This window comes from Dermacentor andersoni, chromosome 4 (genome assembly GCF_023375885.2).
Source record: "Dermacentor andersoni chromosome 4, qqDerAnde1_hic_scaffold, whole genome shotgun sequence".
Classification (NCBI taxonomy): Eukaryota; Metazoa; Arthropoda; class Arachnida; order Ixodida; family Ixodidae; genus Dermacentor; species Dermacentor andersoni.
Window position 1 is genome coordinate 146,395,197 of NC_092817.1, and position 26,333 is coordinate 146,421,529.

Below are 26,333 nucleotides of genomic sequence, written 5' to 3' on the forward strand. Positions count from 1 at the left end.
AGATCTGTTTAGAGGGCGTCTAATGTCGGGCAGTCGTTAATCCGTTTTCGTAGAGGATCGACGCTAGCTGTTCGAGTGGATTGGCTGCAGGACGCGGCACGTCGGCCAACTGCTAATCGCGGAATCACACATTTTCTTCAAGAGGAAGCAGAGGAAGAGAAGGAAGAAAGGCAAAGCTTTTGGAAGACCGCCTAAATTTTAAATCATCCGTTGTTTAATCCACGCTTTCCTAAGCAAATATTTTGTTGGGATAATCCTAATAAATAGGCATGTGAAACCGTCCGCTTCTTGGTCGATGCCCCGTAGTGTATATGAGTCGGTATTTGGATACAAGAACAAATGCTGCCTCTGCAATTGATGGTCGATCCCTCTGAGTGCGTGAGCCATACCGATAGGCACCAAACCGAATCTGATGGCTGGTGAAGCGAGGCTTTCGGGTTGTGGGCTCGAGCTTCAAGGCGATATGGCCTCCGTCCTACCTTCCAGCTTTCGGTGTTCGCTGCTCAAGGAAACACGGAGCTAATGCCAAGAAAAACTTCACCCGCGCGTGCTGCGACACCTTGGAAGAGCTGTGGATTGTTCTTAAGAGTAAAGCAGTGACTTATCCTGACGCGACTGATGCCCTGCAGCTGCACTGATGCTTAACAAGTAATTCTGAACGGTCACGAACCATGGTTTTTGTTTACCTGCCGGAGAACATTAAAAGTTGTATCAATATTCTGGTATCTTGCTTGTTTGTTGTTTTTGTGTGATGCTTTGTTTTAATTATGTACCCGTGTTTCTTTAACATTCGGCTTCGTTATTATCTTGAATCGAAGCTTTCTTTTCTTCATGCTTCGACTTTTCCACTGATGCTGCTGTCTTGCACGCCGCGTCGGGAGATGGTGGAGAACGCGTGTAACGTACATGGCAGGACCGCGGGAGACCTTTCCAACGAACTTCGGGGCGGTGCAGCAATACCCCTGGAACTTCCTGGCTGTCGCTGCAATGCCCGATGGAATTCCCTGGCCATCGATATAATGCCCTCTGGATTGCTGTAATTACGCGTGGGACCCCCGCAAAAACATTTCAGAAGCTGCAGAGCTTACTTTTGTACTTTCGCGCAACAGCCCAGAGTGGACATAGAATCATCGACAGAAGAGGCAGAGAATGCGTGAAGCCAACACTGTGGTGAAACAGGTGAAGGACTACCTTTCGCTCCTGGCAGCTTGCATACATGGGATGATCGCGGGCAAACTGTAATAATAATAATAATAATAATAATAATAATAATAATAATAATAATAATAATAATAATAATAATAATAATAATAATAATAATCTCTATTACAAATAAGCAATTTGTAGAGATATCTTTGATAGGTCTACCGAAGTCTTCCGCGGGCATGTATGGCAGAAACCTGGCAGTAAGGGCAATGGCTTCTGTAACTTTATTACAGATAAACTAAACGTACTTCAAATAAAAAGAAAAAAAGAAAGAAATGTATCAAAGGTTTATCATGTGAACATAGCAAGTAAACAGCACTTAATGTTCAAATGAAAACACGTATTACACAACGATCATTAAACTGCAGTAAAAATAGATGACGATAATAACGAAGAGACTAAAGGAAAAAGAAAAGATAACGTAAAGACAGTGCGGATAACATAGTCTTGCATTAATTTTGGGAAATATCCCACTACAACAAGAGAGAATGTATACATGCAAAAACTCCTATTTTATCATTGCTTTCAGGGCCTTTGTTAGCCCAGACAAATTTTTCTGACCCACTACTGAACTGGGAAGGTCATTGAACAGGTGCGGAATAAAATTCGTCCCGGATCAGGACAAATTTTTCTTCAACTGCGGGGCTTTTCTATCGAGGAACCCGCATGGCTGTCCTTTGTAGCAATTGCTACGATTGGGTGAATGTCTCATTTTTCCTTAATTATTTACTTCCCTCCACCTTGCGGCTTTCCGCAGAACCATTACGTCCTATAATAGCCGGTTTCACAAGGGTCTCCTGGTCAGAAAACTTCTCTGGAAGTTCCATATATGAATAGAAGGCGCCACCAGAGTTCGTATAATCAAATTTAAAAAAAAGAAACTCCGAAATTGTGCTTGCAAAAGGAAATGGACCAATACGCACGTTCAGTTTTCCAAGACTAACACCCGGAAACACTAAACGCTAATTACAAGAGCTTCTCACCGCCCCGAGAGAGGCTGCAGCGCAACGGCGCTTCCACTTTTCGAGGCCTCCCAGCGAAGATAACCGATCACGGAAGCGAGAGTTACATGCGCTAGATGGCTCAAAGCGATTAATATATAACTGCAAACAAGCATCAAGCCAGCGATTCTTGGATAACTTGTGGGCAAACATTTTTCTAATGTTCTGCTTTCCTGCAAAGCATTACGGGCGAGCGACCCTTAATTACGCTTATAAATAGTACTGGTGACTGGCTGTGAAAAAGAGTTACGTGTTCGTTTCACCATTACACCACAGCGTGACGTTTTATTACGCACTTCACTTGCGGAAAACAGTGGCTATGTGGGCGTAAGAGTTCTCCGGTGTAGAGGATTCTCCAGAAACCTGGAAGCCCTGTAGAGCATACCATATGCAAATAAGAAAAAAATTAACTTTACATAATTGGATGGCTCAGTGACACAAGTATCAGAATACTTGAGCTTAAAACCACAGTAGGTGAACCAATAAATTACACAGTTGGAGATAATTTTCAAGACACCTCGTAGGAGGTAATGTGCGGCAAAGTAAAAAAAAAACGAATGTAGGATTTGTTTGTCCTAGTGGTGACTTCAGTACTATTGCAGATCTCACAGACACGTTGGTTAGGAAACCAGGTGAAAAACACATACCTGCATTGCGCTTCACGTGTTATGTCTCGTTTCTTTGTGCTCATCTTCGTCCGAGCAGTTTTCTAATGCTAGCGCAAGAAAAAAAAAAGATTGACACGAATGAACTAGCCTACTTTCGTACGTTGCAAGCACTGCATGCGTTTAAAGATGGCTAATTAGTACCTGTGCACTACATCTTGCTCTAAGTTGTTGAATGACATAACTAGGCTCTTAAAACTTAGTCTATTGCGTTTACGTTTGTATGTTGGACAAAAAAATGTGTTCTCGCTCGCACATGAGCAGACAAGAACTGCATCAATAAAAGCCAAGTTTCTCTCTTGTACCCAGATACAGACCTATTTGTCCGCGTCTGGGGTGGCACAATCACCTTTTGCAACATTTATCATTGCGGCACAATCAGCCTTGGGCACGTTGGACATTATCACTCGAACGCTGGGGTACACGTATTTACGAGGATTGGGATCGTGTGTCACCGGCAGCGTGATGAATTTCGCGTACGGCATTTGTATGTTCCCTACACCGGTGCGCTATCTATGCGCATAAGCTGGGGAGCGTCGTCGAGTGTGTATAAAGTTATCGTCGCTAAAGTCAAGCTCGTGCGCGGATGCCATGAGTGCATCAGCTGCCTCTTTTGCTGAGATGTGTTTCTTAAGGATCATGCATCGGCTCAGTATGAGGCTCACAAAGCTGTGCTGCAATTCTGATCCACCACGGCACTGGACTCTCGCCTGACGTAGTAGTTCGGCGGAAACCCGCAAGGTGGAGAGAAGTAATGAATAAAGGGAAAATCAGACATCCACCCGTTCGTAGCAATTGCTACAAAGGAAACCCATACGGGTTCCTCGAAAGAAAAGCCTCATAGTTGAAGAAAAATTCGTCCTGGTCCGGGACTCGAACACGGGACCACCTCCTTTTCGGGGCAGCCGCTCTACCATCTGAGCTAACCAGGTGGCTAGCAGATGGCAGGGCGAAGTCTCGACTCTCGCCTGTAATACTCGCTCTCTGAGTGTGGCTGTGTGATGTATTCTGCTGTGCCTTCCATTACTGGTTTAATTTTCCTTTCTTTATCTCCTTTCTCTTCTCTTTCTCATTTTTTTTTACTTCCTCTCGAAGTGGCTGAACGTGGTGTACATATTTTGAGACAACTGCTAGCCTGCTTCTCTATCACTCTTTCTTGTGTTTATGTATGTTTACATGATCAATAATGATAATAATAAGTGGTGCATTTTGCCACAACACTTTCCCGTGTGGCAGTCAGTTGTTCAGTCAGTCAGTCGGTCAGTCGGTTTTATCTTGACAGGTAAGTTGCAGACGTGATTTGTACCCAAGAAGAGGCCAAAAGTTAAAAAAAAGAAGGGCTTGCTATATTTCAAATCAAAAAGATATTACTTTCACAAAATCAACTGGATACGCCCTGGTAAGCAAAAGAACGTGTTGCTTAAGCATTAAATTGTAATAGTAAACACAAAATATGAAATAGCGTCACCGCTCATTACAAATACCGATATGATACACACGTAGCTACGCAGGGTAAAATGAAACAAGCACGCACACTTCTACTGAAAGGGTTTTAATTGACGCAAGTCGCACGAGCTAGCGTACTCTAATCACCTCATCCTTTATTCTTCGTGTCTGTTAGCACTTGCAATCTGAAGCCTTTAGTTTCGGCCAAAAAATGCACACACTTCAAATTTATCGGCTGCTGGGCACGGCATTAAAAAAAACTACCAAGTACCTCAAATCATCGTACGTATAGGAAAAAAGCGTGCCAGAGCCTAACCTACACAGCAATAGCGGCTCCGGCATCTGGGGTGTGACGTTGCGCAGCGGGCCGAAGTGAGAGGCAGTGCTACATATCGAAGCGTACGGAAGCCATGGAAATTTACGACCTTTAATATGCAAGACGTGCTCGAGCACCCAACGACTCTGCTTCCCAATTTCGTGCTTCCTTTTCCGCGTACGCTGCAGCTGGCACTTCCTGACTGCCTTGCTTGCGATCGCACGATGCTGCTGGCCGACACACGCTCGACTAGCTTGTTTATTGTGACCCACGAAAGCGGGATGCAGAGGAGCGTCCGTTTAAACGTAATGCAAATGCGAAGTCGTGGAGACACTACTGCGTGAGCCGGTTCCTCGTTGTGCCGGACACACTAACATGGCAAAGGGATGGGCGCGTTACGTATACTTCTACGGAAGGCGTATTTTTAAACCAGATTTTGAGCACTTACCTACTCTCTCAACAGCACTGCGGCTCGCACCACAAGCTGTGTTGAGGTAGCGGAAAGTTTGCGAAGTACACGACGAAGGTTTAAAAAAAATGAAATTATGGGGTTTTACGTGCCAAAACCACTTTCTGATTATGAGGCACGCCGTAGTGGAGGACTCCGGAAATTTCGACCACCTGGGGTTCTTTAACGTGCACCTAAATCTAAGCAGACGGATGCGGCCGCCGTGGCCCGGATTCGATCCCGCGACCTCGTGCTCAGCAGCCCAACACCGTAGCCAGTGAGCAACCACGGCGGGTGACGAAGGTTTACGGGGCACGCGTTCCCGAGAATGTGAATTTTTGATCTATTAAGTCACGATGCTTCTCATTTATTCGCTCCTTATGTAAGTCACCAAATTACTACAGAGTGCCACTTTCTGTTGAAGGCGCCGAGGTTTTCCGAGGGTTAAATTGTTTTTTTCACTGATCCCGTGTACCGTACACGTTTGTGGCCGACCGTACATGTATACCTTTATACCCTTATACGCGTAACGTTTGCTGTAAAACAAGCTGTTTACAATCATTCGTCACACAATGACGAGACACTGTAGCGCTGAAAGCTACACATGAACATTGTAAATCAAAACCAGTGTGCGAAGCGCCTCGGCAATTTCATGCGACACATCTGTAATTGAAAAACCTTGACGTTGCCGATTGCCTCAAAAGTCAATCATCTCAACAAGAAATACCCTATCCTACGTGCACAAATGTTGCCGCGCTACAGTCCCTTCGTCATTGTGGTGGTGCAACTAATTAAAGTTTAACCACAACTCTAACGTTTCTTGCCCAACCACTTTCCCTTGCTTCATATGCAGCGTTATGTACCATTGCTGAAAGTTGGCAAATCGTTAAACATTATGGCAGAACATACAGCCGATGCAATGCCGTGGATATCGTTCATGATACTGCGCAATTTCACAGCTGTATGAAGCACTAACGACTTTCTGCTGTCGATATGTTGATGCGCAAACTTAAATGTGATTTCTCTGCATTCGCATCTACTTACGTTAGGTGCTGCAAAATACAAAACTCTTAAAAGCAGCGGATATTTGTTGCGGCTGTCATGCTTACCTTAAAAAAATAAATTCAAATTTTTTTACTGACGTAATATGGGCTGTATAACGTAAAACTATTCCAATCTGTTTTTATTCCAATATCCTGACCTTAAATTGACGTAACCAACGACGCAAGCATAGGGCGGTAACCCCCAGCGTTGTTTGAAAAGGCCAATCAAACGCGCTTCTCGTTTATAAGTTGTTGCTTTGTTTTGCTTTCAAAGCGAATGGCATTGCATAAATTCAGCAGTTCTTCTTTTCAAACTGGTCGAGAAGAGGCGAGGAACACGCTCAAGTGGAGAAGGCTTCGACGGGACCGAGCCAGAGCAGTGAAAGCAGATAACCGGTTTAGGAGGGTGGTTCCACCGTCTGCGATTGGTCCACTTCCACTTACTTAGCTTCTGGTGGCTGGTCGAAAATTGCGGCGGCCTGCAACGGAAGGTTGGAAGTGCCACTAAAACAGATTCTCAGCAAAGTATAGTTGGCAGAGCAATGTCGTATACGGGCCAAAAGGTCTCGATAAATAAATTCATATTATCCAGCAGCTCCGAGTAGCCAGTGACACAGTGATTGGCGGGCAGCCATCTTCTATTCCTTTTGGAAGGGGGAGCCTCCGGATATTCAGAAAAAAATTCAGTTTTGTTAGACATATTAATGCGTCTTTAACACGCACAAGTCACGTTGATGCGGTAAGTTTTCGCGGTTTTGTCACGTCGCCTGACAGCCAGGCAAGTTGGACGCAGCCCGAAAAATTTGACCAATAGCAAATGGCCAAAAGACACCTTCTTCGCCAATGGCTAAAAAGGCATCGAATCAGCAGTTAATATTTTTCTTTACGTTTGGTCTAATCATGCATAATTAGTGCCCACATATCATATCAGATGGGGCGTTTGCGCGGCTTTCGTGACGTTGCGTGACACAGAGGCGCAATAGGTGGTGGCGCCAAAATTTTTTGACCAATCGTAGAGGGCGGATATACCAGAATTTGAATAGAAAAGTTTTGAATAGCTTTACGTCATAGCGCCGGTAAAAAGAGAAGACGGCGGCTTTAGGTGGTTTCGGCTACTCTCCCTTAAACGGAAGTCAAGATGAAATCACCAAATATGTGCCGAAGAACACAAGAGTGAAAAAAGCAATAGCACATACAAAATGCGGTACACGTGTCCAGAAAGCTGGAAAAGATATTACATAAACATGCAAAAACATGTGCGAACATGCAATGCTCCATCTGCACATTTTCTTTGTAGCCACCTTCATCAGAATTTTTAAGGCAGCGCAAGACCTTTGCATGCGTACTTCACCCGCCCGAAATAATTCACTCACATTTACACTACCGTGATGTAAACTGTCACGTTAGCAAGCAATGTAGTCTTGTCCCACTGGTTGCCACAGCTCACCCGCTCCTAAATTCAAAGTCAGTTTTCAGCATTGACACTGGAACAAACTCAACAGGTGAAAAGCTGTGCGTGCCTGACACCAATCTCTTAGCTAAATTATTAGCTTGTATGTAAATTGTAGGGATACTGTTTTATATAAAATTTATACGAACCTGACATTCATGGCCCATGCCGGTACTGGTCGTGTTATGCAGACTCTATTCATCAACACTGATTTCAAGTTGCAGGCTCTAATAAGCAGAAGCAGCGCAAGTTCCAGTGAGCACGAAACTAGAAGTTCCTTTTTTTTAAAGATTGGCTCCGTTTAAGTGGAAATTAATTCTAAAAATTCGGCAGAGAGACTTAACATTGCTTATGTGTGGGAATTCTACAGCGCTGTACCATTTATAGACCTCAGAACACCATGAATGCGCTCACGTTACACACTCATGACGTCGCACCATTTCCTCCCCATTGGCGGCGCCATCACGTGCCCAGTGACGCACGCACTAGGCCGCACTTTTAATCAGCCAGAACCACGAAGCCACCGTGGCGTTGGAGAAGTGTGCTCGTTTCGCCCCCTGGGGGCCCGAGTTGGATTCTCACCCAGACAGAAGGTTACCAAATTTTCTTCTCAAAGCCATTAATTTATTTGTTTAGACGAACCTCCCTGAGAAATTTCACCTCAATCCGAGCAACTTTGCGTGTTTTTACTTCTTTCGCCGTCGGCCATTTTTGGTAGCATTTTTCTGTCATGCCGACTATGCCGACATATTTTCGCGTAATGAGGCATATAATGATTTCGCATTATAAAGGGTGTATCTGTTTCCATCACACCTTGTGTCTTCCCGTCGTGATCCATATATAAACGTTGACTGCTTCTTAGATGGTGAGTTTGTTGGTTTGCTTCTGTATATGGCTTACCACCTATCGGGGCCTCAATGAGTTGAAACATCGTTCTAGATCTTTTTTATTTAATGCAATTAGCATTCTTAGGGTACTTAACGAACTTCTGGGGGAATATCTATCTATCTATCTATCTATCTATCTATCTATCTATCTATCTATCTATCTATCTATCTATCTATCTATCTATCTATCTATCTATCTATCTATCTATCTATCTATCTATCTATCTATCTATCTATCTATCTATCTGTCTGTCTGTCTGTCTGTGTCTGTCTGTCTGTCTGTCTGTCTGTCTGTCTGTCTGTCTGTCTGTCTGTCTATCTATCTATCTATCTATCTATCTATCTATCTATCTATCTATCTATCTATCTATCTATCTATCTATCTATTTAATGTCACTAGTGGCTGACCGTGTCTGGCCAACCTGCGCTACGCATTTGGCAATGGTCAAATGGGTAGCGTGTCGGGCTGATATACTGAAGGCACACTGTTCAAAACCCAGCGAGACCAACTCGGGCATCACTCGTCATTGAATCTCTGACGCCGACATGGGTTAATGCGGATGCGGGACTGGATACGTGGAATGCGTACGTGCTAGTCTTCAATGACTATCTTCCTCGCTGACGTGGAGCACTGTGTGTATGCCACTCGGTCCGTGCTGCCCTTCAATCACTCTCGCTGATACAAACTTGAGTCACGGGGTATGCGCCAATAGGTGTGTCCCACTCTTCAACGAACGCCTTTAATGCCAGCTTCAATAACTGCGTAATATAAACACAGAATTTTTCCGTTGCATAATGACAAAAAAAGATCCTGTAAATTTCCTATCCTTTAAAGATCCTATGGATCCCATAATCATGATTCTGTAGGCATTGGTAAACTCATTAGTAACTTTAAAATTTACTTATCGTCTGGCTATGGTTCATTTACGTCAAAATTACTGAAAATGACGGACTTGTGCTCCTGTGTTATCCTGTGCAATACCTCTGCTCAAACTTTAGAGTGCTCCACAATTCCCAGGGTTTGTAATGCAGTGAAGTTGGTTCCTGTCTATAAGTCATGTATTGCACATCTTCCCAATGATTACAGACCCGTCTTACAAGCATCCTATGTACGCTTCTTGAGCACGTTATTTATTATCATTTATTCGAATTTCATTATTTATTATAATTTATTCGAAGGTAATGTTGTTTTCCGTCGCTTCTAGGAACACTATTGATTTCATACCACCTAATTAAATAATTACCCTTTAATAATTAATTAACGTGTCAAATATTACAGTTAGATGAAAAGGGTCAATGAAAAAACTGTAGAGCGACATGAAAAACTCCCGATACATCTTTCTGTTGCTCACTACGTGCTACATAAATGTTTTCTTTCCGAGCGTGAAAGAAGCCCGCGAATGGACGCAAAATTGCCGCGTGAATGACCGCTCGAGGCACTTTGCGTGTATTCGCGGGCTTCTTTCATACTCGGAGAGACTCATGCTCGGAGAGACTCGGAGAAACAGTAAGCTGTATTTGGAGTTTTTCATGTCGCTCTACAATTTTCTCATTGACACTTTTCATGTAATTGCAATATTCGAGAAGTCGATTAATTAATAAAGGGTAATTATCTAATCAGGTGGAATGAAAAAAAAATTGTTTGAGTCTCTCCAGGCGACGGCAAACAACATTACATTCGCTCTGTCTAGTTACGTGGCACTTGCACGTTTTTAAACTCTGGCCAAAGTTGGATGGGACACCCTCCATACAAAACGCTTGTTCGAGTTGAATTACATTTGCAGCGGTGACGTAGAGGTAGAGCATCCGCCTCGCACGCAAGAGGACCGTGGTTTTGAATCCCGGTGCCCCGCAATTTTCCACCGGATTAAAAAAAAATATCCGTGTGTTGATAAAATTGAATAAACAGTAATGACTGCAGCCTGATCCCTGTGACCAGAAACGGCAATGCACTCCCTCACCACAGCAGGATTAGCCACCCTGGTGCAGCACTTGGCCACAACCTCCTATACGAATACGACAAATTATATTGAGCATGCTCTATCTGGGACCCCCAAAAGCCTACCATTTCTGCAATTATTGAAGACGTCCAGAATCGCACAGCTCGTTTCAATCTATCAAGTTACTCTCGGCACGCCTGTGTACGATCAGTGAAAGGGACACTTGTTTTACCTGAACTATCTTCGCGCCGTAAATGATTTCGCTTTTCTTTGTTCCCCGAAATCTGTCATTATAAAGCGATTCTAAAAGCCGTTCTTTCTTTCCGCTCCCGTGTATGTATCATCCCGTTCAGACCCCAACTACAAAGTTGGTGTGCCATCTTGCCGGACTAATACCTACAGCGAATCTTTCATTCCGAAGACTAGCAAAGAATGGAACCACCTTCCCGCTTGCATCGCCACCATCACCGACACCGACAGCTTCAAGACTGCCATTCACGAAGCCTTTTGTTAAGACGTCTTTTTTACTTGCTACAACTGTATTTGGTCTTTTACTATGGAAACATTTGTTATTTACCACTCTATCCTGTAATGCCCTCGGACATTGGAAGTGCGCTAAATAAATAAATAAATAAATAAATAAATAAATAAATAAATAAATACATTTCTGCGATGCTCGCTGGATTTGAACCCGTGCCAAGCATGGACACACTAAGAGCTCCGATAGATGGCGCTGAGCGTGCAGCGGGAAGCAGCGTGCAATAGGCAGCAATGCCGCAGGAGCGTAGCCCAGCTGCAGTTCGACCAGCCGATTTCGTGATGGGCAATTTCTACCAGCCGAACGAACTATTAGAAAAATCTGGAATTTCTCCCGTGCTGGCTAGAGCTGAACCCATCCCACACCGGTTCCGCAAGGACAGCAGCCCGATGCTTTAGCAAGCTCCTGCACAAATGCATTATAGGTATGTGGTGCTTTTCAATCAACTTATTTCCCGCCAACGTTTTAGCGAGCTGCGCCATGAGTATACACTGGGTATACGCCGCTCTACGATGAACCACTCGTCAACTCGAATCGCTTATTATGTGCCACTGCGTGTGCGGCCACGCGGGGAACAATTTTCAGCGTTCGCACGCACCGGCGCGCTACGAGTCTAGATTTAGAGGCCGCGGGCGCACTTCGCGGCTGCGCCAGTAGATCGCACAGCGCGTCCAGAAAAAAAAAAAGCGCAAGAGAGGAGTCCGGCTGCCGCATGACGCGTTTCCCAGCGCCATGCACCAGCGCGCTTCCGAGCCCGCGTGCATGCTGTGCGCTTACGGCGCTAGAGGGCGCAGAGCGTTCACAGGAGAGCCCGAGAGAGGAATCTTGCTGCACTCTAAGAAAATTTTACACCTTTTGGGATGTATATTTGCTACAGAACGATTATCGTCATCTGTCTTGCCCGCGTTTCCTTTCTTGAAAACGCTGCGCTCGTTACTTTCCTGTCAAGAATGCTCTGACATGCTGATAACGTGCATTCTGTTCGCGACTTGGAAGTGCCGGGCTCAGGACGAGCGTCTCGTGGTCATGTGAACCCGACTGCTGGGGTAGCGACCATCATCCGACTCACCTTGGCTTATCTTCGGGCGGAACAGGCCGCCTTCGCCGACTATGTCGAGTGGTGGACTGGGATCGATACAGGGCGGTATCAGAAAGCACCCTATGCAACTTCATGCGGGACCCGTCCCATTGTCTTAAGGCGGCATTTGTTGAGGCAACACGTACGTCGTGGGTTGATCAATCGCGAACCGCTTCTGATTTGCAACTTCTGCGACTCTGGGCGTCGTGCCGCCAAGCATAACTTGCATCAGGACGTGACCCTGCATCAAATACCCTTCGGTTAGAGGCTCAACGTCTTAGTGCAGTAGCTCAGCGCCATGAACACCGCTTAGAACGTGGCAGCTGGATGGGCTGGTGCTCTTCTCTCGGACCTTCGTCGTCCAATGTCTCTATTTGGCGCACCTTCCGAGTAATGGAACGTGGTCGGCGTCCTCCAGAACCCGCAGCCTGCGCCCTGTTAGCATCGGGCCAGACACCAGCAGTATTTGCAGAAACTGTCGCCCAGATCTTCTTTTCGGCTTTGCACGCAGCACCGCCAGCTTTCGTTGTTCAAAACTGCCTTCCCGTGGACGCAGGCACGCCGCCTACACTCTCCGATATCGAACAGGCCGAGTCCCAACTCAACACTATCGACGAACTCGTGCACCAACGTCGATGCGGGCGTGCCCTAAAGCCATCAAATTTCTACTCGGATGCTTCACTGGTCCGGCACATGGGACACGAAATAGACAATCCGGCATCTACGAGACCCGATGTAGCTCCGTGGAAGAGGGTACAATTAAGTGACAATAAGCCTCTTGGTCGTCTGTGTAACCCGGTTCCTCGCCAGGCGAATGCCAAAGTTTCCCGCCTTCGTCGCACCGATGATAATCAAGACGATGTGACTCTTGTAGCATATGCTGATGGCAGTGTTAATGGCACCATGATTCACACAGCTCTCGTGTGTCCATTGATACCAGAGGCAGGCCAGAAGTGCTCGTATGTTGCCGATCCTGCACTACCGGCCTATCTTGCCGAACTTGCTGCCATACGAGACGGCTTGGTCGCGCTGCTATCTACTGTTCAAGCTGCTCGATACTCTCAACTCATCATTCGCACAGACTCTACTCAAGCCATCCACGACATACGTAGGGTATCTCGGTCCACTCTTTTCTCAGATAACATTCACCGTCTTGCTGCCACTACGAATATCCTCATACGCGTCGAGTGGGTGCCTCGAGCAGCCCTGCCGGGTCTCCTTGAAGCAGATATGGCAACCCACCCACAGATTACGACATACCCACTGCCACATTTTCCTGAAGACGCCTGTGGACGACTGATCCGTGAAAAGGAAAACCTCCGACGTACCACACGATCTCTCATGCCTCCGTGTGGGTAAGACCGCCCTGGTGGGTTAACCCGCCGAGAGGAGGTTACATTAAGGAGGCTACGTGTCGGGGTCGCGCTCACCCCGTCTGTGACCGCTCTCTGGCCACAACAGTACCATGGTCCTTACGGCTCATCGTGCCCATTTTGTAATACAGAAATCCAAAATGTGACAGTGACACACCTACTATGGACGTGCCCAGGACTTCATCTAAGCCGTCTCTGCCACCACCGGGCAACAGGCTCTCGGCCTGGCCACCCACCCGACCTTGAACGTTGGATTCATGGACCCCATCATCGTTCACTCCTATATTTTTTGCACGAGTTGAATCTGTTCATGTACTCTTAACACCCTTTGTATTATGCCTAAGGGCATGCCTTCGAATTAAAAAGAAAAGTACCGAACTCACAGCGTTAAAGAAAGGAAATACGGGCAAGACAAATGAGGATTATTGTTGTATGGCAAATATACACCCCAAAGGTGCAACTGTTTTTAGAGTGTGCAGTACACGCTTCATGCAGGGCCTTTCGACGGTGGCAATAATTCGGGCCACTCTATTGCTTCAATGCTAAACGCGTTATCGCCAACAATAATAGTGAGACAGACTGGCAGTTCTTCTTCCTCTCTTCTTTTACGATACGATTTTGAACATTTTACTGCAGTTGGCTTTATTATCCTTGATGCGAAAAATATTATATGGCTTCATTTTATGTACGGATGGCCATAAATATTACAGGCCTGCACTTTTTTCACACATTTTATGTTCGTTTAGCTTTACGCGCGTTCACGAGGATGAATGTCGCGCTGAGGTGTTTGGCATGGCGAGACATGACACATAAAAGAAAGTGGCATGCACACCAATAACAAGTCTGGCACTTTCCACATAGCCTTTGGTTAGACACCTATGAAAAATTTTCTAACGTACAGGGTGCGGTTATAATCAACAAGCACCGAAAATGAAGAAAGCAGCTGCTCGGAACGCTCGGTTTATTTGGTCTTCTGCTGCGAAATGCAAACATAAAATGAAAATAAGATAACGTGATATGCAGTTAGATTGGAGTAAGTCTATTGTTTGGTGGACGTTAAAGAACCCTCACTGGTCATAATCAATCTTAATGCACCACGCTACAGCAGACCCTATAATTTACGTTCTTAAACCCCACAATTTATTTACTCTGCGCAGCACTCAATACCCAATACAGGTGTGCGTACAATGCATACTTAAATTGTGGGCGTGGCCCCATCCCCACTGTGCAATGCCCTGAAAAACCACGTCACTTCAATGCAAGGAGCACGCGCCCGCGCATTGTAGAATGTTTGCCTAGCGACAAAACCAACACGGAACGCGAATCACGGTTCTTACGACTGCGCCTAGTTTCGTTACGCGAGCGCGCTGATAGCTACACACATCGAACGAACAACGACGAACGTCCTACAGACATTATGCATGCAACAGCAACCAGTCATTACTGCAACCGCGTCTGTTCGGGTCGATGACCCTATTCGAATGGCAGCTCGAATAACGCGTATATGTATACGTAAGCCTGCGCTTGAATGGGGCATTCGTCGTGTGCTGGGGAGTGAAAGGAGTCATTACCACCACTCCAGGTGTATCTGGCTTCACGGTTAGGCAACACTGTTTCGCAGTTCGGCCCACGGGGTTATAGGGACGCCGATCCGCACCCGATTCGTACGGAAATTGGCCGAACAGCGCCTTCTCTTACACGACCCACTCCGTTCTCGAAACTTGAGAGGCCCCACGGGGCAGCTGGCGATGACGAAACGGGGCTTACGCAACGGCGTGTTACTCCGGTTCGGATCGGAAAGTTCTACACTAAAGGAGGTGTGTAGATTACAGGAGCCCCTCGCGAGCCTCCTAACGCACCCCTATCGAGGCAACAGGGCTTTGAGGCCGCTGCGCCAGCCGCGCTCGGCGCTCGCTCTCTTCCCGCTTGTTGGAGCTGTAGCTGCCCGGGCTCGCGGCCCTACTGTGTAACGGCGTCATGCTCTGTGTAGTGGAGGGTTGTTTTTCGCGCATGGGTGCTGCGCGCCCTTGTGAACCACTTTTGGCGGTCACTAGGGTGGCGCCTGCAATGTGAAGCCTTCTCACGTAGACAACCAAGCGGCGAAACGCGTTTCTGCCGGTTGAAGTATTTACTTCCAAATTCTCGATATCTGCCACTCTAAATATGTTAAAAAAAACCATTGCTGCACACTTGTTCAGGAATTCTAATTCTGTAGTTATAGACTACTGGTACTGAATTTGAGAATTTTTTTTTTTTGGCAACGAATTATTTCGGCCAACAGAAGTTAGTGTGTAGCTAGTATCCGGTCTTATTGACGCCCACCTTAACGTGCTCCAGCAGCGCGACAGGGTACCCAGATGAACTCCAAGAAATATGGCTCGACCTAAGAGTTGCTTAGAAATAAAGGTTATCTCTTCTTTTTTGCACTCAATTATTCGACGCTTCCACCACACATATGGTAAATTAGTCGACACGTAGTGTATGACTAGCAGCGTAAATGAAGCAACAACCTGCGTATCAGCGACGCTAATGTTCAACTAATTTACGATGTTAAGCTCCCGTTTGCTGTTCGCCGCTTATCTCTTCAACTGCGCGCACAGTCGCAGGTTGACGCTAGGTGAAACAACACCGACCTTTTTGATCCATCAGTCGTGCCTCAATAAAATAACGTATGCAAAGCATTAGCCATCGCAGCTCCTTTTACTAATCATGGAAAAATAGCAATAGAAAAGCATGGTGAGAGGTCTATAGAATTTTGTCACGCCGGCTGTCCGTTGCTTTTGCGAATCTTCAGTTCTACTTCTTCCAGCGAGAGCAAAAAAAAAAAAATACGATATTTTGCGGTGTAACGAGAAATCAAAGTGTGCACGGTCATTTAGACGTCTACTACGCGCGCAAGTAGCTGTTTAGAGTAAGGGTCCTAGCGTCGTGAAGCTTAAAACTAAGCTTTTTTTTGGTCAGCAGCTGTTTATTACGTTAAAGTGGACTGCGTCAAAATGGTGAGGGCGCCCGTATAAAATTTTGTGGGGAGTCATAATTAACACTGTTGCGCAAAGAGACGATGAGACAGGACTCGAGTGAGAAAAAAAAACACACGATACCTGTCGTGTGTGTGTTGTTTTCTCGCTCAAGTCCTGTCCCTTGGTGTCTTTGCTCAACAGTGTTAATTATACGGAACCAACTAGCCCACTGCGGAACTTTCCTTAATTTGGCGGAACATAAATTACAACAATGCCGCAAAGAGCGTCATTCAAGATGTGATAACTAACGCTCTTTATAGATGGAAAATACGCTTCTTTTATTCTATTTTCGTTGGAACAATATCCTTCCGGAGAGGGTTGGTCTACCGCCAGCGATAGCTGTGAGCTTGAGAGCGGCTTTGCAGAGCACGAGACCGCGGGCTCGACTGCCAGCGCGAGGGATGCCTTGACGGGATCAGAGTAACAAAAATGAAAAACAAGAAAAAGAACATCTGCGCACTGTACTCGGGTCATATCTCACATATACTGTGGGCAGCTCTACAACGTTAAGTATTTATTAAACGGAAATCGATATCTATGACGGCGCATAATTGACATTATGGGTCTGACAGCAGACGGGGGTAGGCGATCTTCCAGTTCACAGTAAGAGAAATAAATGGAGGTGGGCAGGTCATGTAATGCATAAGGGCAGATAAACCGTGGACCATTAAAGTTTCAGAATGGGTGCCAGGGAAGGAAAGCGCAGTCGAAAATGGCAGAAAATTAATTGGGGTGATAAAATTAGGAAATTTCAAGGCGCAAATTGGAATCAGCTAGCACAAGATAGGGATAATGGGAGATCACTGGGAGAAGCCTTCATCCGGCAATGGCCATAAAGATAGGCTGACGACGACGACGAAGGCGACGATGATGATGATAATAATGATAATGAAAGTGAAGTTCGAGATTGTGACGAGCGTGCCTTCTTATAATCTTGCGGGTAAGGTCTCCCAGGAAAGTAATCAGAGGGGTAAATGGGACGAGGAAATTGAGAAATTAAAGAAAATGATCGAAAGATTAACGGGGATAGTCGATTCGCAACGGTCCGAAATCCAAAACTTAAGGAAATCGCAGAGACCGGCAACTTCTCCTCCGCAACAACCCATTAGACAGATGACCCCCCAGTGGCACATCAACAGCCGCAAGGAGAGGATAAGATGGTCACAGAGGCGTTCCTCCCGCCACCAACAAAACGCAAAATTCTAGACGCTGACCCTATTCAGGCTATAGAGAAAAGGGTCGAAAATTTGGAAAGGTCAGAGGCCAAGATGAATGAATCTATGAACCATATCAACATCCAAATTCAAGCTGTCCTCGGGGCAAATCAGAAACAGGCCGAGGAATGCCAAAGGCTAAGGAATAAGGTGGTCGCCAAGAACGGGTGGCAACAGAATATGGAGCAGATGGTCACGCAACTGCAAAATGGCCAGGCATACAAATGAAAATCAAATCTGGCAGTGGAACTGTCGCGGCTTCAGGCGCAAGCGGCCGATTCTGCAACAGTACCTTCCGCTATTAGATGAGACTCCTTTGGCGATTGCCCTCTAGGAAACTGGAGGACCCGCAAAACTGTCAGGCTATCAGGCATTTCATAGTGGCAGGGGGGAGAAATCGCCGGTCACAACGCTCGTGAAAAGAAATATCGCGGCCATTGAACGCGATCTAGAGTCAAGAGAGATCGAGAACGTGTTTGTCGAAATTCTAACCGGAAAACTAGTTTATTTCTTCTAAATTACACAGCTCACCCAGGCAAAGGAAGGTGAGGTTCAGCGCTCTGCTTCCCAAGGCCCTCAAAATTTCAAGCAACCAGCCACTGTTGATAGTGGGGAACTTTATTGCATATGCAAGCCCGAAAGGCAGACAGCTGTGGGAAGATACGCATGACATGGGGCTCACTCTCCACACGGACCCTGAGAGTCAACGAGGGTGGGCAATAGCGTTAGTAAGGATACATCTCCAGATCTCACATTCTCGAAAAACATAAAAGATCTAGAATGGCATAATTCGGATCAAAATTTTGGCAGCGACCACTACATAATTGTTTCCATACTGAAAGAGGGCCTTCAAACGCGCAGGGCTCGCGCGCCGGCCGTCGTTGAGTGGGATAAGTTAGATATCAGGCGAGCGCAGGAACTGGGGCCCATCAGAAACATCGAGGAATGGGCGACGGCGCTCAAATCGGACGTTAGAGAGACGACAAAAACGCTCGAAGGGGATAACGCCCCGGAGATAGCGGACAGCCGCCTACTGCATATGTGGGAAGCTAAGCAAAGCATGGAGCGTTGTCGGCAAGCATTATTTTAATACCGAAGCCCGGGAAGCCTCCGCAATTGGAAAACTTACGGCCAAATTTCTTAACTTCATGCGTGGGGAAATTGATGGAGCACGTCGTCCAGACCAGACTTACGGGCTTCATGAAGCAGGGCGATCTGTGGCCACATGAGATGGTCGGGTTTCGACCTCACCTCTGTACGCAAGACGTCATGCTCCAAATCAAACATGATATATAGACTCAAGGTCTAAAGATGCAAAAGCAATTCTGGAACTGGACCTCACGAAGGGTTTTGACAACGTAAAGCATGAGGCAGTCCAAGGGCTGAACAAGATTAATGTAGGTACCAGGACAGATCGATACATCAGGTACTTCCTGACGGGAAGAACTGCCTGCATGAGGTTCCAAACGCTGGAATCCAACACAATTGAGCTAGGGAGTAAGGGTACACCCCAGGGCTCAGTGCTGTCTCCCCTACTCTTCAACGTGGCTATGAGGGAACTCCCCGAGCAATTGGCAAAGCTCGAGGGATTAAAATTTAGTATATATGCGGATGATATCACCGTCTGGGTCAACCGGGGAAGTGATTCAGCCGTCGAAAGCCTGCTCCAGGCCGCCACCGCCGTCATAGTCGATTACGCCGCCGAGAGAGGCCTAGCCGATTTCTCGCCGCAGAAATCAGAATTGTTTATATACAATACGAAACACTTAAGGTGCAAGACACCGTCGGGGATCAGAATTAAAGTGGCGGGTGAGGAGGCACCAATAGTCGAGCAAATTAGAATCTTGGGCCTGATTCTCCAGTCACACGGCCACAATGGCGAGACCGTCAAGAGGCTGCAGAATCAAACAATGCAGACCCTGAACCTAATTAGGCGGGTGGCCAGCAAAGGCCGAGGGTTAAAGGAGAAAAAATTGATTAAACTAATGCAGGCGTAAATATTCAGCCGGGTGAGCTATGCAACGCTATATCTCGATTTGAAAGTGGTGGAAAGAGAAAATATTGATTCTCCAATAAGAAAATGCGTAAAAGGAGCGCTGGGACTGCCCATTAGCACATCCACAGGGAGACTGATGGCTTAGGAGTGCACAACACATGGGCAGAACTGGCGGAAGCGGTGCGAACCTCTCAAATTGAGAGACTTAGCACCACGAGGACAGGAAGAGCCATATTGGCCAAAGTTGGGATAAATCCGTACAGAGGCCCCAACCAAAAGGTGCTACATTTCGATGGGGGCGAAATGCGAAAACACTCGTGTACTTAGATTTAGGTTCACGTTAAAGAACCCCAGGTGGTCGAAATTTCCGGAGTCCCCCACTACGGCGTGCCTCATAATCAGAAAGTGGTTCTGGCACGTGAAACCCCATAATTTAATTTTAATTAACCAAAAGGTGGAAGTAGACAGGGTAGTGAGAAAAAATCTAATTATCCTCCCCCCCCCCCAGCCAAAATACATGCACCCGGAAGTTAGCAAAGACAGGAGGCATAAACGAGCCCAAGCATTAAAAATTAGATTCGGTAAAATTTCGGAACATGAGGTGGCCTATGTAGACGCGGCGGGAGGTAGCGGCAGTTTTACGGTGGCAACGGCCGTCAGCGGCTGGGGTATTCCCGTGACCGCTGTAACTCTACGCGGGCGCCACATAGAAGTTGCCGAGGAAATTGCGATCGCATTAGCTTGCGCTGGAACGGACGCGAAATTAGTGATCTGTGACAGCAAAACTGCTCTACAAAATTTTAGCAAGGGAAGGGTCTCGCCCTTAGCGGCCAGAATCCTAGGCCACAGAAAGCGCATGCTAAAATATGGGGACATCACGCAGCATTATAGATTGACTCGTAGAATGGTATCCCCGCCAGACCCAAATTTAAACAACAGACAAGTAGTCGCGTGGAGATGACTACAAACTTATGCGTATCCGCACCCGGTTATGGCGAACCACATGTTTCCTGAGGCCAGAAGCGATAAGTGTAATCTTTGTGGGGCGAGAGGGACCCTCGACCACATAATATGGGAATGTCTGTACTCTCCCGGGAGAACGCACAAAATAGGTAGTAGTGACACCTGGGAGACCCTGCTGCGCAACTCGGAGTCTGAGCTCAAGCTCCGGCTCGTCCCACTGGCTGAAGAGGCTGCTGGGACCCAAGACCTCCAAGCCTGCATCTGAGGCGGCGGCACTCGCCCCCTGACCTACGTGTCCGGGGTGAGTAGATCACCTTATCCGTTGGAAAATAAAGTTTATTCTATCTATCTTCTTCTTATAAGATAATAAATATGACGTCATGCCGACAAAGTTCATAACGCCAGGATAGTGAAACAATTTTCCGCTCGAGAAGAAAAGAGAAGGAAAGAACACGAGGGATCATGGACACAAGCTTGTCGCTTTGGTACAACATGGAGAAATTACACATTAGGAATTTTTCAGATTTTTTAGGAAGCCATTCGTATTCAGAGAGTTTTGCAATTTCCAAGCTGGGAACAGAGCAAGCAACCTTATTGTCGACGTTGAGTTCGGGCGAAGAATATAGCAAATAGAGAAAGAAAGATAGAGAGACGGAAATGAAAGACAGGGACGTTAGCCGTAGAGAGAGACAACTTCATGTAGTCGCCTGCAGAACGACACCATGACTAAATGGCGCCGTGACGCGGGCCCTGACGTCTTCTCAGCGGGTGGTCTCTACTCAACTCCAGCGCGTGTTACTCCCGCGGTCGGTCGCCCGGAGGGGCAACGTTCCGTCGGTTTCGCTCGGCCTTTGTCTTTCAAGAGCCGCCGAGACCTGCTGGATGGCCCAGGTTTGGCTTTCGTGGTCGTAGCATTCCGCCGCAGCCGCGAGTCGCGGCGGAATCGTTGTACTTGTCGAAGCCTCATTGGGGAACTTGGTGCAATCCCATAGGATGTGCGTCAGGGTGGCCCTCTCCCGCTGGCACACGCGGCACACATCACTCGCATATAATTTAGGGTATAGATGAGTCATTAACACTGGGGTGGGTAAAGAACCAGTTTGCAATTGTCTGAACAGCACCGCCTCCGCTCGGCTCAGCCCCGGGTGCGGGGGTGGGAAAGTCCTTCGAGCCAGGCGGTGGAACTGTGTAAGTTCGTTGAACGTCGTCCTGCGATCCTCGGCACTACACCACGTTGGACGGTCGGTTGCAGCGGCGCGGTTGGTGAGCGCTCGCGCCACTGCGTGTGCCGTCTCGTTGTGGTTATCGTGCTTCTCGGACGCATCGTTGCCCGCGTGCGCCGGGAACCACTTGATTCTAACATACCGATTCTGTCGTTGCAGTTCAGCCGAGCACAGAACGCGCACAGCCTCACCACACACTTTGCCCTTTGCATAATTCCGCACTGCACTTCGCGAATCGCACAACACTGTCTGGCACCCGGGGTCGGCAATGGCCAGGGCAATGGCCACCTCCTCCGCCTGACACGCCTCGCGGACCCGTAAGCTCGCCGCTGCCCTCGTCGCGCCGGACGACGCCTCGATGACGGTAGCTACGAACGCCGCGCAGTCTCCCTGGTATTCTGCCGCATCCACGAACCTTGCGTGCTCGTCCTTGGAGTGAAAGTTGATGAGGGCCTTGGCCCTCGCCGCTCTTCTCTCCTTGTTATACTCCGGGTTCATGTTTCTCGGGTTGAGGTCCACCCGAATCCGGCGCCGGGTTCCGTCGGGGACAGAAACGTCGCTACTCACCGCTTTCGCTCCGGGCGTGAAGCCCAAGTATTGAAGTATGCGCCTGCCGGCTTCGGTCATAGAGAGCCGCTCCAGCTGGGCGGTCCGTTGCGCTTCCGCAATTTCCTCGAGGGTATTGTGTGCCCCCAGGCTCAGGAGCTTGTTGGTGTTCGTACACTCGAATAGTGCGAGCGCCGCCTTGTAAGCTCGGCGTATCAGGGCGTCGATTTTATTCCTTTCACATTGCATCCAGTTGTGGAAGGCTGCAACGTAGGTGACGTGGCTGATTACGAAGGAGTGCACAAGCCGAATCAAGCTTTCCTCCTTCATCCCGGCCTTGCGGTTGGCAACCCGTCTGATGAGACGTATTGCGTTGGTAATCTTGGCTGTAAGGCGGGAAATAGTCTCGCCGTTGCCCCGTCGCTTGTCTGTAATCATGCCGAGCACCCGGATTTTGTCGACCTCCGGGATCACGTGGCCGTTCCTCGTCACGATCTTGATGGCCTGGTAATCCCTCGCTTCACTCTTCTTACGTCTGACGTACTTCGGTGGTAACACCAGCAGTTCTGACTTGCTCGGTGAGCAGATCAAACCTGAACCGTTCAGCTGGTCTTCGATCGGGTCGACGGCTTCTTGCAGCGTGCTCTCAATGTGAACATCGCTGCCACCCGGAACCCACAGCGTGATGTCATCGGCGTAGGTGGTGTGCCGGACGCCCTCGACGCGAGAGAGTCGCTTGGCCACCCCGATCATAACGAGGTTGAATAACAACGGCGAGATGACCGAGCCTTGGGGGGTCACGACGCCTCTTCTCTTGGAGCCGTAGATGGCCGGCCCAGAGCTCGGTAGTCCGCCCCGTCAGAAAGTCCTTGATGTAATTGTACGTTCTTGCGCACATGTTGAGTCTGGACATCTGGGCTAGGATCGCAGAGTGCTTCACCTTGTCGAAGGCGCTCTGCAGGTCCAGCCCCAGAATGGCCTTGTTGTCTTTCGTTAGGGTGTCATCGTCAATGATATCTTTCTTCAACAGAATCATCGCGTCTTGGGTGCCGAGGGAACGCCGAAACCCGATGATCGTGGTGGGGTATAGTCCCGGCTCCTCCAGGTAATCCTGCCACCTACACATGAGGACGTGCTCCAACACCTTGCCCACGCAGGACGTGAGCGAGATGGGCCGGAGGTTGTCCGTGTTCGGCGGCTTGCCTGGTTTGGGAATGAGTATGGCCTTGGCAGTCTTCCACTGCTGGGGCAGTGACCCCGCACTCCAACACTTGTTGTAGTAACCGGTGAGGTTTTCGATGGCCACATCGCTGAGGTTCTTGAGCGCTCTGTTCGAGATGTGATCCGGGCCGGCCGCCGTCTTGCTGTTTAGTTCGTGCAGGACCGCTCGCACCTCCTCGACGCTGATGTCGCGGTCAAGCTTCTCGTTAGCTTGACCGCCGTACTCAGGATGCCTTTCCGTGGGTTTAACCGGAAGGTACTTGCTGTTTATGCGTCTGATTACTTCATTTTCCCCGTTTTCCTTGACTGCTCTGTGAATGATCTTTGCGAGGCGGTCGCGTTGGTGGGATTTTGTTTTAGTCTCGTCGAGCAGATGCCGCATCAAGTTCCAGGTTTTGCCGCAATGCATCTGCCCGTCCGCAGCATTACAGATTTCGTTCCATTGTTGCGTGCAGAGCAGCCGACAATGAACTTCGATGGCACGATTCAGCTCCGCCACCTTCTTCCTAAGGCGCAAATTTAGTCGTTGCTTCTTCCACCTGTTTAGGATCGATTGCTTTGCTTCGAATAAGCGCGCGAGGCGGATGTCAACCTTGTCGACCTGCTCATCCGTTTCTATGATTTTGGTCGCTTCCTTGACCTTCCCCGCGATGTGGGCTGACCATTCTTCTATGTTCTCAATTTCCTCCATCTCCGTTGGTAACAGGCTACGGAAGGCATCCCAATCCGTAAAATTATGTTTTCTGGTGTCCTCCGAGGCCTTGACCTCTTCCGGTATGATGACCTCTACGATGTAGTGGTCGCTGCCGAGGTCTGACCCCGTGTTGCGCCAGGAGATATTCTCCTTCTCGTCGTTCTTCACGAACGTGAGGTCCGGCGTCGTATCCCTGGACACAGAGTTCCCAATCCTTGTAGGATCAGTCGGGTCTGTGATGAGGGTGAAGCCCAGGTCTAATGTGTCTTGGAATAGGTCTCGCCCCTTGGCCAATTGCTTGTTATATCCCCATGCCGGGTGTGCCGCGTTGAAGTCCCCGCAGGCGACGAGCCTGTGAGTCCCCGCCACGGTGCTGGCTCTGTGAAGGAGCGTCTTGAATTTTTGCTTCCAGTGTGAAGGGCTACTGTATACGTTAAGCAGAAAGGTGCTGTTCTTTTGTTTCTTGCCCGTAACGGCCTCGATGAGAGTGTATTCAATTTTACTACTGTGCAACTCGTGCTCAATGAAGGTGAGTCCCTTGCGAACCAATGTGCATATCCCTCGACCGCCGCTGACCTTTAGAGACTTGGCGTGTACCCGATAACCGGGTAGCGACACTGCATCAGTGCGAGTCTCTTGTATCATGATTATATCAGGCTTGCTTGCAACTTGTGTTATGTGTTGCTGCAAGACTGCCTTCTTGCTAGCGAAACCGTTACAGTTCCAGTGCCAGGTCGCGAGACCCTTCACTGCTGTAGTTGTTGCTGTTGCTGGAGCGGCCATGATTGTTGCTGATTGTACTGCCGCGTTATTTGCTGTATTGCGTTCGTTAACTGCTGACACGTCCGCTCGAAGGCGGCGAACCTGTCGATAATCATCGTGGTGAACGTTGTCTGAATATAATCTTCGAGCCCGTCGAGGTGTTCCTCGATTTGGTCGACCTTGTCTTTCAGGTTGTCCACCCGGTCGTTGAGCTTGCGCTCCTTAAGGTTCTCGATCGCTCGTCTCTTGGGTGTCGGTTCCTTCTCAGCGGATGTTGATGGTACAGCGCTGCTGATGGTGGGTGTTGGTTCACATGATACCGCTTGGGGCGTTTCGCTATTGGTGGATCGGGTCGTCAGAACCTTCTTGATTTCCATGATCTCGTTTGCCATCTTGCTAATAGTGGCCTCTTGCCTACTGACTTTCGTCTCGAGCTCGTTGTTTTTGCGCCTGAGCGAAAATTCTGATGAGCGTTCCCGCTTAGAATATCTTCTCAAGCCCATTTACTATCGGACGCAAACTCTGTTGAATTTGTTGATATGATTTCGGTATGAATTTATGTAGAAATATGTTGTATGATTGTACGATTTGTAATCTTGGTTCGATTATCTCCGGTGATGTTTCACATTTAACGTCGTCCTATAATACACTTGGTCCTTATCAGTGCAATTTCATGTGCCCAGTTTTCGTACAAACTACGTAGCTTTATCGGTCGGCTATAGCGATAGCAAATTACAAAACAAATACGCAGAAAGAAACCTTAATGATTCCTTTAGAATAAAACAAAAGCAGTAATCATCTGTTGTAACGGAATATAATCAGAAGCTGCTTTAGTACCCATTTAATTCATGTTCTTTGAATTCATACTGTTGCACATACCTGCGAGAAAAATGAAGAGCAGGGAACCGGCTTGCGGTCCCAGATTATAAAAGAGGCAAAGGACGACGTTCAGTTCTTCAACCAGCTGGCTGCTCTTGAGCTCACCTTCGCGACCTAAAATAAACGGTCCCCTTTAGCCGTAAGGCTGATAAACGTTCTCCTTCGTGCGTAACGGCATCTGTCTTTTTGGGATCAGGGTGGATGCCGTCCTTATCGATGACGTGCCCAAGCACAAGGGTTTGGCGTTCCTGATGCAGTTCAGGACAATTTTCAGACGCGAGTTGTGTTCGGTGAAGCTGCGGCCAAAAATGACGTCGTCGAGGTCGCACATGCAGATGTTCCACTTCAAGCAGTGCAGAGTAGTGCCTATAAATCTCTGTAACGTTCCCGGAGCAATGCACAGTTCAAATGGCATAACATCAAA

At 47.8% G+C, this 26,333-nt stretch overlaps 1 protein-coding gene across 1 annotated transcript; it reads right to left on the reverse strand.

Moving 5' to 3' along the window:
- Window positions 1-17,818: 17,818 nt before the first annotated feature.
- LOC140217247 (uncharacterized) lies at window positions 17,819-24,913 on the reverse strand. Its single transcript, XM_072287649.1, has 3 exons — window positions 24,393-24,913; window positions 23,557-24,281; window positions 17,819-17,826 (listed from the first exon to the last, which is right to left on the reverse strand). Exons 1-3 carry the CDS (start codon window positions 24,911-24,913, stop codon window positions 17,819-17,821), a joined length of 1,254 nt encoding a protein of 417 aa, XP_072143750.1.
- Between the last annotated feature and the right edge of the window lie 1,420 nt (window positions 24,914-26,333).

Excerpts from the sequence above, each read along its gene's own strand:
- LOC140217247 (XM_072287649.1), bottom strand. The coding sequence starts at position 24,913 with ATGATACAAGAGACTCGCACTGATGCAGTGTCGCTACCCGGTTATCGG. Across the intron at positions 24,282-24,392 it reads ATCTCCTGGCGCAACACGGG|CCTGTTACCAACGGAGATGG; the intron begins GTCAGACCTCGG and ends TGCCTTCCGTAG.